The 14,284-nt window shown below is 37.9% G+C and overlaps 2 protein-coding genes across 2 annotated transcripts in view; both read right to left on the reverse strand.

Annotated features, from left to right (window-relative positions):
• Positions 1-8,418, reverse strand: part of LOC146330248 (ras and Rab interactor 2-like) — a 47,420-nt gene extending 39,002 nt beyond the window's left edge. The window contains exon 1 of the mRNA XM_084715771.1: positions 8,212-8,418. The gene's annotated coding sequence lies outside the window, so the exon portion shown is untranslated. The remainder of the gene's footprint in view (positions 1-8,211) is intronic.
• A 4,567-nt stretch (positions 8,419-12,985) lies between these two features.
• The window catches only part of LOC146330250 (sodium/potassium/calcium exchanger 3-like), a 69,372-nt gene continuing 68,073 nt past the window's right edge, over positions 12,986-14,284 (reverse strand). Inside the window, exon 17 of the mRNA XM_084715772.1 lies at positions 12,986-14,180. Coding sequence (XP_084571898.1) covers positions 14,028-14,180 — 153 coding nt within the window. The 3' untranslated portion in view covers positions 12,986-14,027. The remainder of the gene's footprint in view (positions 14,181-14,284) is intronic.

Below are 14,284 nucleotides of genomic sequence, written 5' to 3' on the forward strand. Positions count from 1 at the left end.
TTTAGGGCCATCGAAGGCCTCAGAGACGGAGTAAAAAATTAAAAGATGAACTTCAGAAAAGAGTTTCTTGAGAGGAAATTTCCTGGAAATCAGTTAGAGATGACACTGAGTTCTTCTGCTGTTGACTCTGTAAAAGATCTGAAACTGGTCACAGTGCCAAGGAAAACTCTGACATAAAGGTAAATAATGTTTCCACATGCATAAACGTCTGAGCCACAGAGGAATCAGAGAGCATGCTGGGTGTTGTAGGAAGCAAGATGGCCTCCCACCAGCTTGGCAAAGCCAACTGTGGGAATGTCCTGAGACCCTCGACCCCCTTTGAAACAAATCAAACTCAACTCTGCATGTATGTGTGTGTGTGTGTGTGTGTGTGTGTGTGTGTGTGTGTGTGTGTGTGTGTGTGTGTGTGAGTGAGCCTCAGCTGCAAGTAAACAAAGACACATCTGAGTTTGCATCCCTCCCTGGATGAACCACAGATAAGCCCCCTGGCAGTGCAGCACAGAGACACACTGTTCATAAGGTAAACACACACATATGCACACATCAATACGTTAAAATCTAAAGTAGCATACATTTACAGATAATGTTAACCTACATAAATAAACTCCCCAGTTCATAAAGAGAAACAGCCACAGGAAGAGAATATACCCCCCCCCCCCCCCCCACAGACTTCATTGTGTTTTGAATAATAACAATAAAAAAGCGAGACAGCAGTACTTCATTACGCTCTGTGGTACTTCTGTTTTAAAGCTCACTCTGATGGTGAGATCCTAATTTTCTCCCAGTGGGTGTCATGCTAGCTGTCCTATATCAGCTAATGAATAGCTTCAGTGTTTGATGGTAGTGAGTACAGACATGTGTGGTGTTAGCACGCACTTCTTCAGAATCATTTGATGTTACCGTCTCTGGATTAATGATTCCTTCCTTCATTTATTTTTTTGTATCAATGGTTCATAACTCATCTAGCCATAGAAAATGTTTGATCAACTTTTAATTAACAAAAAAATGGGGTCCTCTAGAGGTCCATGGCATAACAACCTATAAATAACAACATGCATGCAGACTACACACACACACAAACTATTATTACTATGCAACTGGTTTCCAAGCACTGTGTATCAGCATGTAATCTATCATTTTAATTAATTTCTGTTGATGGCACGTTATGACAGTTAAGCAATCAATCCTCAGTTGGCAGCACATCATAGTTTACATTACTCGTGTCACAAGCTGATTTGTATGCTGCAATGGTGTGCACATGCTGCAAAGACAAATGGTCTGTTTATATGGACAAGCTGGACACTAGTGCATGAATTACCTCAGAAATATTTAATATCTTCAACTAAAAAAAACTTCTTTCTGCTACAGACTGTACAGAGCTAAAATGCCTTAACAATAAGAGGCATGATTACATAACTTCCTGGCTATGTTCAGACCTTATGAGTCTGTACGTTGTTCATCTGCTCCTGAGTCATGTCAGACCTTACAACAACCTCTCAAGTATTTCTGCATCAAGACTTTGTCAGGGGAAAAACTCCTGTAGGAAAATACTATCATTATTTTTATATTTCCTTTGTTGAAGTTGTTCATATTTTTTAAATATTTCCTCTTTTAATATTTCATTTTGTATATTTTTATTGATGCTTCTTTATATTTTTGCCATCCACTTGCTGTCCACTGCTGCTGTAACACTGTAAATTTTATTTTATGGTGGCCACACAACCAGCAAAAAAAGGAAAAAGGCTCAGTCACCTTCGGTGGAATTCACATACCTGTATTAGGATATCTGCAGATACTGAAGCTATACCAATACTTTTTTCATTATTATTATTATTATTATTATTATTATTATTATTATTATTATTATTATTATTATTGTAATGTGTCTGTTCAGTTTAGTGGTGAAAATTTTTTATCAGTTGATGCACATCCACTCACAATTTACACTAGCTGGAAAGCTTTCGTACTTTGTGTAATGTAACTTGTGTAATGGTGCCCCCCAACCATCTTGGGGCACTGTAGGACTGTGTCATGTGACATTCACATCTTCTGCAGAGACGGCCCTCATATCCCAGGATGTATTGCTGAGAATTTAAGTCTGCTATTTTATGTTCCAAAATGTTCCTTTCTATCAGTGTTTGTAATGTGTTTGTTCAGAGCATCGTGGTGGCCTGTGTTGATGATTGTCATTTTTGTGCTGGTATATTGCACCATGAGGTATTTATAAATAGAGAACATTTTGGGTTGTGGAACTTATATCAGAACATGGATCTGTGATGTGAGTGCAATATCTGATAAGTGACCTGTGTCAATATCAGGCCTCAATACTGATACTAGATCAGATTGGTCCCATTTCTAATTATACACTAATGTAGGACTGTAATGATTCTTTGAGTAACTTGAGTAATTTGATTACTAAAATGCTTTGAGGCAAAAAATGTGCTTTGAGGCCTCATTTAAATCCGGTCAACTGTACCCCGCACATCATTTTGGGTTTTTTCGACATATAAATTCACCTGCAATTCAGTTTTCACAGCAGCAGAGAAGCTGCGTGTGGAGGAGACTGTTGTTAACGACAGAGTTCATTAAAACAGTTGAAACAAACATGATGGTGAATGACATCGACACCAACCAACTGCATTTTTAAGATTATACAACTGTATAAGGAGGACTTCACATTAAACAGAAGAGTCTGTGTTTCTGTGTGAGAAACTGTCAGACCCTCTCAGAGCAGAGTGAACAGCTGAGGGAGGGGAAGAGGGCAGATTGATCACTAATCAAACCCAATCACAATGTAACACTACCTAATTACAGGTAAAAATGCTGCATGTAATCGTTTCCTTTTTTTGAAAAATCATAATTTTTATTGCTTTTGTTGTACTGGTGGTGGTACTCAATGTTACTCTTATTGGTATTTTTTGATTACTAAATACAGACCTGCAAACTCAGGAGGAGAAAAAGGTGACATGTTGGTAAACCAGTCCCCTGTAGGGGGTCGGAGGGCGCCTGTCCTTGTTGTGATGTTGTGATTTTAACATGTAAACAAAGCATTCTCATGCACTCTGTTTCAGCTAAGAGTGACTTACATCTTCTGTTCGTGGTTTCTGCAGACATAACTAACTTTATCTTTACCTTAGAACTCAGGGAAAAAGTACTAAGCAGGGTGCTACCGTAAAAGTAAAGTTACTTTACTGAGTACTTCTACTTCAGCTATTTACAGCTGTTCATGTAAGAGACCTGTCTTATTTTATCTTTTGTATATTACCATTGCTCTTAAATAAAGCAAAAGTAATAGAAAATATTGCAGAATGCACAATATTTCTTATCAAATTACTTGATTAATCGGCAGAATAATCAACAGATTACTTGATTACTAAAAAATTGATAGCTTCAGCCCTACACTAATGAGAACATTCTTATGAATATTATATTCCTTTTCTACCATATTGTAAATCTTACACACTGAACCATAAAGGTCAAACATGACCATGCTGTAATAATAAAAGCATTTAATTTTTTTTAAAAAGTAAGTGGATTTTTCCTGTAATTTTTGCGTCCACCTGTATCCTCATCCAAAGAGCACAAACTCATTTTGAGTCCGGGAAGCAGGCCTGCTACCCAAACAAAATGTATCTGTATTTGTTTAAATTGTCAAGACAACATGAAGTGCTCCTTCATGTGTCAGTTGTTAGATCCAGTGAAGAGTGTTGTTAGTCTAACCGGGCTCCATGCTGCTGTCAGAGCAGCAGAACATGAGGAGGGGGCAGCAGCCAGCTGCACAAACCCACTGCAGATAACAACTCCCATGTGTGTGTGTGTGTGTGTGTGTGTGTGTGTGTGTGTGTGTGTGTGTGTGTGTGTGTGTGTGTGTGTGTGTGTGTGTGTGTGCACAGGACCAAGGGAGGCATAGAAACCGTTGACCATTTACTTTAAAAAAGACAAAGAAATTCTTAAAAATGTTTCAACTTGGGTGATGAAAGAGTGTCAACAGCTCCACAAATATGCTTGTTCGTGAGTGTGTGTGTGTGTGTGTGCATGTGTGCGTGCGGACGTGTGTGTGTGCATGGCTGCAAAGCAGAATTTGGGTCAATGGTTCCCTGAAAGTTCAGCTGAACTGGCTGGCCCATGTTGTGTTGGTTACAGAGGAGAGGCTTTTTTTTTTTTATAACATTCAGGAATCTAATAACTCACATGTTTTTTACTCAGAGATAGAAGGTCAGGATTACTTTCATTTTTTCCATAAAATGTTTATGGACCTGCTGTCAGTCAAACACCACACTGACCCACAGCCTAACCTCTAATCACAGCTTTAGGAGTCCTGCAATAGCAACATGCAAACACTCAAAACACCATCAAATAAATCCAGCTTCACATATAATAAGAGTGCCTCTGTCTGGCTTAAATCATGGTGAGAAACTGTGTCAGGCACCAGCGCCGCCCCACCACAACTTTCCACACTACAGGTCAGCCGAGAAAAGCCTGGGCTGTTTTCTCCGGGCTACTCCCCTTTAAATGAGTACCAGGAACACTGGATCAAGCCAAGGATCGACCCCAATGGAAGGAGGTGGGGAATGTCTCTACTGCTTCAGACTTTAAGGAAAAAAGGGAAGAAAGAAGATGGAGCAGATAGGATGGGAACTTCCAAACTAACAGAAAATATTCTAATTACCATGTTGAGTCATGGAGGAGACATGGAAGACAAGCAAAGAGTAAACATACTGCGGAAAGTGGATTTAAAGGACTCTGGCCCGAGCATGGTTGAAACCGAGGCTGGATTACCAACCAGGCAAAGTGAGCAACTGTCCTGGGGCCTCACACCCTCAGGGGCCCCAAATTCCCAGGTTCTCTCTGTGGCAATGTTTCCATCCAAATGTGCCACAATTTTTTAACTGAATTTTGGATAAATCACCAAAAGAAAATGTGAATACATGATTATTAGGAGTTGGTTCATCAAGATAAGCAGTAGGTGGCACCAGTTTTAAAGTCAGAAAATCATTATAACATTGCAGAATAAAAGGGCACAATAAGATGACTTGATTAAAAGATCGCCTCAAAACTGAAAAAATATGTAGAAAACAGAACAGACATGACATTTCTGTTTCTTTCATGTAGTAAAGTCGGGACAGTGGCATCAGATCTGTGTGGAGTAATCATGGATGTATTATAGAGATGATCAGTCATATGAGTTACAGGTTCGCTACGTTAGAATTTATTCAGAAAAGGTGTTTCTATCTCCCAATTAAAGGACTAATGCTTTTTTGAAAAAGGAAACAAACAGCTTAAAACATTTTACTAAATTTAGGTTGAAATCGTTTTGAGTTTTGCCATTTCCATTAGTCTTTTATTAAAACAAAGCTAATTAGATGGTGTTTTTTTTATATATTGTACATTTCCTTGTGAATATGCTCAACAAACAAACAGTAATAAAAATGCTAAGAGTCTAAAAGAAAAAGTTCAATGTTTTGGGAAACTGTAGTTGATTTGCTTTCTTGTCAATAGTAAAAGAAGATCTATAGCATTCTTATGTCGGTGCATTAAATGTGTACCCATAGCCAGCAGCTGTTAGCTTAGCCCAGCACAAAGATTGGAAACAGTTAGCCTAGCTCTGTCCAAAGGTAAGAAAACAGCCTCCGATAGCACCTCTAAAGCTTATAGATTACACAACTCATTATATAGTGTTTGTTAAATCTGTGTAAGTGTAAAAAAACAAAACAAATCCAGGGGGTTTTATAGTCCAGTTGGTCTATATAGCTCTGGACACAGTATGATAAACCTGTCATGCAGATACACAGGACACCATCATGATCTGAAATCATGCATTAAGCTGATATTCAATGTGTTTAATTTCACGGCCTGCTGCAGGATAACAGCAGACATCAGTGTGGCTCCTGTGAAAGCGTTCAGTGTTAACATCCCCCACAGGGACAGTTTATTCTCACAACGGTAACTTGAGTGGCTGCTTCCTTGTCCAGCCACGATGACATCACTTTTCATAAACTCTGTTCTGCCTTGAACTTGCAGAGAGAAGAGGTCTGACCGGAGTTTACTTTGAAATTTAAAAGCAGAGAATCCGCACACGAGTTAGCAGAAAAATCAGAAACGCCTCTCTAGGTCGATAAAAACAAAAGCACCTGAAAGAAAGCAGATGGCCAGTGTGGACAAAAACAATGTCAACTTCATAATCAACTACTGACAAACTGCAAGTTCTTTTTCATTAAAATACCTTTCGGCTGATTCTTTTCCCCATAGCAGTGTGTAACTGCAGCTCTTTGTGCCAAAAAACCTTGCAGTGCAGCTAATCCCTCCAACAGATTCCACAGAATCTTAAATGAGGAAATTGACCCCTTCATTATATTGATAAACATCAGCTAACCACTCATTTTCCAAAAAACACAGAGGACTACACAAGAAGTGAGCTGCTGAGGAGTATGATATGTGTAGAGTTCACTCAGGTTCAGACAAGTCTTACAGGTTTCTGAAAGAGAAAAATTCACCTCTCAGAGTGGTGAGGGTACGGTACGAGGAGAAGCTGGAACATGTTGCCACTACATACCTTCATACATTCGTATCACTTAAGGCATTAATAGTAGAAAAACAACTGCAGAATAAATGATTAAGGGACTGTACGGAAATTATTTGAGGGGAGGGGGAAAGGGCTGAATTGAGGGAGGTCTATGTATTTTGTCTTTTTGTTGACCAGGGCCTAGTCTAAATTTTTTGTGGAGCAGGGGAAAATATTTTATGCATTTTTAGCATTATTTTATAATTTCAAAAAGGAATTTTTGTTATCTGGAATCCAGGGGTTAGGACAAAATATCTGAATGTTTAAGTTCAACAGCAGATGCAGAGCAACTGTCTGTGCCAACTTTGTTTTTTTTTGTTTTTTTTAACATTTGTCAATTTATACTTCCAACCATTAATGTGTACAATGATATATTATAGCCATTGTACAGGGGTGGGGGTTATATTCTGAAAATAAATTATGAATTTTCAAGATTAAAGTCATTAATTTATGAGGAGAAAAAGGGATATACTCTGAGACAGACATTGAGTATTTTTTAGAATATTACCCCTCCCATCCCTCCTCAAAGGAAAATACTGTCGATATTTTGATACACTTCAGTACTTTGATATTATTATTTTTTTCATACTGTATTGATTTTCAAAGACACTACTGTGGTATTGTGATATCATGATTATTATTATATCAATTCAGTGTTCAAAGATTCAATATTATGCAAAGTGAAAATAATGTTATACTAACATCTTTAAGATACGAGTTTATTTTGAAATTCCCATGTCTGTGTCACTAATGTCTGGAAGAGTTCAGAAGTTCACAAGTTAGTGATTGTTGTGATGTGATTTACACTCCTCATCATGATACATGCAAAGATTTGTGGTAGCGGTTGTTATACACCTCCACTGTTCTGATTGTATTAAAAACTTTTAACTGAGATTTTATTCATATATTGGTGTAGATTCCTGCCAATACACAGCCAGCTCTGAGAGGATATTCTTATAGGTTTAGCTCCCCTCCACAACACGATAATTTCTGTACAGCCCCATAAATGATATACAACTGCAGTATAAGACTTGGAAGATGTATAACCACGTGGAAGTTATATTTTCAATGGAAATCCACTACTTTAAAGTCGCTGTCAGACATGTGTGTGAAGTATTGCCATACACGTGTAGAAGCTTCACATTATGAGTGAATGCTTGAGGTATTTGGGTCAAATCAGTAATGCCTCTACACGAGTGATGGAGCAGGCTGATAGCGGAAGAGGCGTTCAAACACCACTAAATAAATAAATAAATACTTGCCACACATAACAGGGAGAAAACACTGACTTCTTCACTGTGTATCATTCAACATGCAGAGAGCTCACAGCTGGAAACTCCCCTGACACACTGAAAACAAAACTTTCTGCTACATGTTAAGACACAGTCCCTCCACAGCCATCATGGATAACACAGTCTGTCTCAGTCCACTACGACAAGAACATTTCTCCTTCAGGTATTTCACTGTCAGCACTACGCACAACACAAAACCCTTCACTCTCCAGGAAAACTTCCATCATAAAACTTGTTTTCAGTATGTCCGGAAAAAAAAGTCGACAGTTCCTGACATAAAACATGAAGAACTGTTTGGTAGAAGTAGAAAAAATAGAGTAAACTAGTCTACTGCTGCAGAAATACGACTTTACTCACCTTTAACTCGTCTCCTCAGCACTGTTAAATCGGTTTTGTCCTCCGGTTGTGCTCCATGACCGCAGCTTTGTTGCCGTTTCGTTTGTTTTCGGGTGACACCAAGGAACCTCAATGTCCCCGAACTCGGCGGGTTACATGGTTTAACGACGCGCAGACAGAAAAGACACCGGTCTGGACCTCAGCACCGAGGTGTGAGAGTCATACCGCAGGAGGAGGACAAGGACAAGGAGGAGGGGAGTGGTAACATGACGCCTCTGCCTGATTGGCTGAGGAGGTAAACACCGATTTACACCTTGACGTTTAAGTTTGTACTGAAATGTTGACTTTGTTAAAAGTTTTTAGCAAACCCTTCTCACGGCATATTGATATAAGACATGGAGGGTGAGCACAGCTGTTGCTAATGATACTAAGGAGAGGTCCCGTTCCATTTAGTGTAGCAGAGCCTTTCTAGTGAGCCAGCATGAGCAATAGCTGCACCCTGACTCTGTTTGACCTGAATGGAACAAAACTTTAATTAGTATCATTGGTAACACCTGTGTTTACCTTCTATTTATAACAGGTCTATTAAATAACATCCACAGTATTTTCCTGGATTCGTCACTGTTCATAAGAAAGTACTGATATTAATATGCATTTATCTTATACAGTTTATTAGATATAGACCTTCTGTGCTGTGTAGGTGCATACATGTATATTTATGTAACTGCATATATTATTTTACTATATTTTTATTTTATTTTATCCTATTCTAATGAAAATATTAGTATATGTGACGTGTGTGGCTTGAAGGGGATACAAAAACATTTCAATCAACTTATAAATATATATACTTGCCACATAAAAAAAAAGATCCATGGTGGAATCACAAACTACAGGTAACATTAATACTACTATATTATAGTTATAGTAAGTTTGATGATGGGCCTAGTATAGAAATGTTACATGTGTGCAGTATAATAACTATATTTATATAATGTTATCATTAAATAAATATTGCAACATGCTAGTATAATGTATGAATTGATGTGGTTTGATAATTAGAGGTAAAAACAGGTTACCTTTAAAGGTACTAAGTGCAATTTTCAGATAATCCTTGTTATTAATGACAAAGCCATTAAGTGAACTTCCTCCAGCATCTTGTTGCTCAGGCTCATACAGAAGCTCACACTCGCACTTCATAGGCAAGAGCAAGCATTTTTTAAGTTATGATACAATCTGTTCAAACATTGGCAATACAAAGCGGTTAATACTTGCAGAATGAGGATTACAGTAAGACATTAAATAACTCCTGATGTCTATTGATAATATTACCTAATGGCTTCATTAATGGTAAAGAATTACAGCTTTGATTTGCTTAGCTGCTTGGATCAGCAGAACAAACTGTAAACAACACTCACTATACTATGTCAAGTTATGGTAAATGTGCTGGCAAAACTTTGCCTTTTTATGCAGCCATCAGTTAAAGAACAGCATTAGCATTCATTTGGACACGTCTCTGACCAACAAACAAATATAAGGCCAACATTCACACTCCTTTTAGCTCTGTTTTGGTTGACACCAACCTCTGGTTCTTTAGCTGCTAAATGCTCCACTATATCATCATCTAGTCGCTGACTTTATTTATTTGTGCCGTGGTTCTGGATGGTGATGATCGACGACAGCTGATGAGAGCTGTGTGACTGAACTAAAATAACAGAATTAACGGCTGTAAAACCAAAATAACAAGCTTAAAGAAGCTAAAATGCTTTGAGCTGAGGGAAACTGTGCCAGTGAGTGATAATTAGCCTATATTTGGGTCCATCATTCTGAGACAGTCCTTTCATATTACACATAAAATGAACCATTCTTATTGTAAAAATGTTTATTGGTGCTGTTTTGAATATCCATATTGGGAGAATTCCCCATGGTTAGTGTTTATCCTTGTATTGTCTTTTTCTCTTGGCCTGATCATTGAGGCATTAATAAACAATTTATAAATTATGCTTTATTAGAAAGTTACACTGAATATTTAATGAATGTTGTGATAAAACCACAAAACACTGGTTGTCTAAGTATTAGTGGTGAAATCAGTTTAAAATTATAACTGGTATCATACTGTAAATCAATAATAAAAAGTATTTAGCTAACTCGGGATTTTTACAGTCAAGATAAACAGTAAGTTTATGATGAGTCATGGTTCAGTGAACAGCTCATAACAACATGGGAAAACAATTTGTGTATGTAAATCAGTTTATTGCAAGAAGACCACTGGGAACAAGGCCAACATCTCTCCCTTCGTCTCCCTCTGAGCTCTGCCCAGAGGTCCTCATCAACAAAAATGAGGATTTACAAACAATTCAAAAGACATGAGAGCATAAAACGACATTAATTAGCTGAAAACTAACTGTTGTAGGCCTACATTCTAAATACTGTATATATCTCAAATATAACTGCTCATCAGAAGATATTCCAACATCTGTGTTTATAATAGCATATCCCTCTGATATGTACAGCATAATCAAGACAGTGCCTTTTTGATCTTGGAAATTCATTAAAATTACACACAAAATAATCTGAATTATGAAAGAGGCATGCAAACCTACCAGTATTTGTCTCTATGTAGCCTACCTGAAAATATACCCAAACCTCTTTCTACTCAGCAGCCACTTCTGCAGACGTTGCGCAGCTCTACAGCGCTCTCTTGTGGCTGCAGTGGTACCATCAACACCAGAAAGAGGAGGCTTTTAATATATCAGCAACTCTAACATGAGAATCCTCCTTCAAGGTAAAAATAAAATAAAATAAAAATACATATCTTCCACATTTTGTTTGAACACATGCTGAAACAGAGTGGCAATACTGTTGACAAAGGTGGGGGTTTTTTTGGCTCAAATACAAGCAGGAGAATGGCCACAAGCGTTGGTTTTGAAGCCTCAAATACAGGGGATGGCACAAGAGTTCAAGCACTGTGTTTAAGAAACAGTATGTTGTGAAAGTTCAAAGAGTGGTGTGCCATCAGTACTGTATGCACCTCCTTGTTTTTAGAAAAAAAAAATCTGAAAGTGAATCTGTGATTCATCACTAATTCAACATGCAAGCTTCCAACCATGTTAGGACCAGTGATAAAGATTGCACTTTCAGGCCATCTCAGCAAATCACTACATGTCCATGGCAATGTTAGTATGGAAGTTTACTACTGCCACGCCAGAAAAAGAAAAACTGTATGGTTTTGTAATATGAAAAATTAATTGTTATAACAAAAAACTTTCATGTTAAAACAAGATATTTTCATGTTATTCACCATACAAAGACCATACACCATGGAAACTGGTTATAATGTGATAATTTAGTATAAAATAAATTGTTTCACGTTATAACTCATTGTTATAACATGACATTATAGAGATATAAATTATTTTAACATTATTGGATGGCTTTGTTAAATACTCATTTCTGACTGGTGAATGGTCTGTTATTTCTGTATTGCAGACCGCTGTTATGAAGAACAGACCATTGCTATGGTTACAGTTCTGATCATAGGGTTCAGCAATAAAGCAATGAAATAATTTCTAAATCAATATTTTGTGTGAAATTACTTTTTTTGGTAAGTAACCATGCAGTGATCAGGATAATGTACAGTGAGCAGGTCATTACTGTGAAATAAACCCTGATCGGGTAATGCTTCCTGTACATGATCCCTTACCTAAAACAAAATAAGTCATCACATTATTGGACTGCCTTTACATGGTGAAAATGTTTCACGGTGTAAAGCCCTCTGCAACGCACTTGAAACTTGTCTGAAGCAACAGCCAATCAAAATGCGGATAACATGTCACATGATGCCAAAATTTCAATTTCATTTTAACAAATTTCAACTAAGCAACCCCTTATCACCAAAATGAGCAAAATAATAACCGAGATTGTTTTTTGGTTTTTTTTTTCAAAAGGGATAATCCTCAAGGACTTCATGCAAGGTTGGTAACGCTGTCAACAAACAAACATGAGCAAGTTTGTTTTGATTGCAGGTGGCATGAGACTATTTTCAAATTGATTAATGTATCTGTCAACTTACATGGGAATTCTGTTTCATGCAGTATTCAGCCAGCTAGTATTCAACTAACTGTGTGAAACCTTCACCATGTAAATCCAGCCAAACATAAACCATTTATGTTATAACAAGATAAACAGTATATTGTTATAACAAGAAAAGTTTTGTGTTATAATGCGATAAGTCTGAATGGTGAATACTGTAAAAACATCCTGTTATACCCTGAAAAACTCCTCATTATAACAGTAAACTTCTCTCATTCTAATGTGACAGTGATCAGTTTTTCTTTGTCTGGAGTGTCAGTAACACGCTGCTGTAACACAACCCTGCCAACATCATTGCCACAAACCACCGCGTTTGTTTTGTACCAATATACAAATGTTGCAATGTTTTTTCCAAACTATACAAAACTTATAAATTATAAAGTTCTATTCTTAAATATAAACAACATCAAGTCAGTTTCCAGTACTTAGATTATATATTAGGTACAGTACATTGTACAGCTCCGTCGTCAAAGGGCGGAGAACGTTCCATTGAATACACTGTACATGATCCAAAGGGCTGAAACCGGTGGTTAGACATGATCTTTGAATAAATTAATTCATAAATAAATCATGATTATGTCTTCCCAGTAACAGTGGTGTCCTTGGTTCCCCTCGAGACTGCCTCGCACGCGCACGCACACAACACACACACACATGCACACACGCTCTTTGCACTCGAGCTGTCCAAATCTACGACTCGTACTCCTATTCTAAAAATACTTTTGGCTTTAAGAAGTAACAATGTTATATTCAACTCAGAGACTAAAAACTATTCTTTAATATTGTACAAGAGGTCTACCGTCTAGAGGGAGATTTAAATTCAGTAGTTATATGTTTAGAGTACCTGTAGAGGCTTTGCGATGACAGAATAACATCTCTAATTAATAAAGTGACAGTGCTGGATGTCAGTTCCAGGGAGATCCCTTTCCTATGCGGGCTGTATTAAAGAAAAATAACACCCACATCTACTCGGATACGCCTGCAGAGAGAGAAAAACAAACAAGAGAAGACTCTATGTGAGTGGTGTTATTAAATATCTAGACAGTGCAAAGCTAGGGTTGACTTGTGGCTAGTACAGCATGCTATGTAGGCTGGTACTGAGCACAGGAGATGTGTTGAAGCACTCTGAGTGTATTACTGGCAGACCAAATCACTAAGGTAAAACATAAAATATTGTCACGGTCGTTGGATCATTCAGCTTTGCCAGACTGATCCAGTTGTGCATAAGAGAATCCCATATATCAGCTAATATTAGTACTTATATATAATCCTCAAATATATACAGAGAAAGCCAGTTTTTACTTAAAAATACCTTAATCGTGTGCTTATATCCAAACTTGTACAAAGAGTAACAAACAATCCAGCTAAAAATCGCTGTTAGCGCAGGATTCCCCTCTTTTCGCCAGTCAGTCAGTTACAGTAGCAGCTTCTTCGCCAACAGTAGCCTCACTGTTGGCGTTAATACAGGTAAGTTCACTCCAGCCAACCTTTCAGTTCATTCAGCGATTGGCAGCAATCTCTGCTGCTGCTCAGACTCTCTTTTCACGCCTCCTGTCCGGCCCCAAAACAACGAAACTTCCGGTGTCTCTCCTCTCTTGTGTGTATTGCACCAAAGATAAATCATACAGAGCTCTATTTTTCTATTTGAAAAAATAAAAGGTAGGACTTGGTTCCAAGAAACTGGAAGCCAGGTGAGGTTTCCTCCATCAGCCAGATGAAGAAGAAGAAAAAGAAGAGGAGGGGGGTCAGTGAATGTCTCGGCACATAGGAAGGTTGACAAAGATGAAGACATTGAACTCGATGAGGATGGAGAAGCAGAGAAAGATGGCATATAAGATGAGGCAGGCCAAGCCCAGTCGCCAGTCCAGAGTCCATTTGTTCAAATGGACACCAAGAACCTGCAGGAAGGACAGAGACAGTTAGTCTCCACACCCAGCCTGTTTGAAACAATTTGTTCAAAAGTTGGAGCTTCTAACCCCCAGGTTTGGTTTGTCTGGGCTGT

This window comes from Lutjanus erythropterus, chromosome 3, assembly GCF_056507025.1.
Source record: "Lutjanus erythropterus isolate fLutEry1 chromosome 3, fLutEry1.hap2, whole genome shotgun sequence".
NCBI lineage: Eukaryota > Metazoa > Chordata > Actinopteri > Lutjaniformes > Lutjanidae > Lutjanus > Lutjanus erythropterus.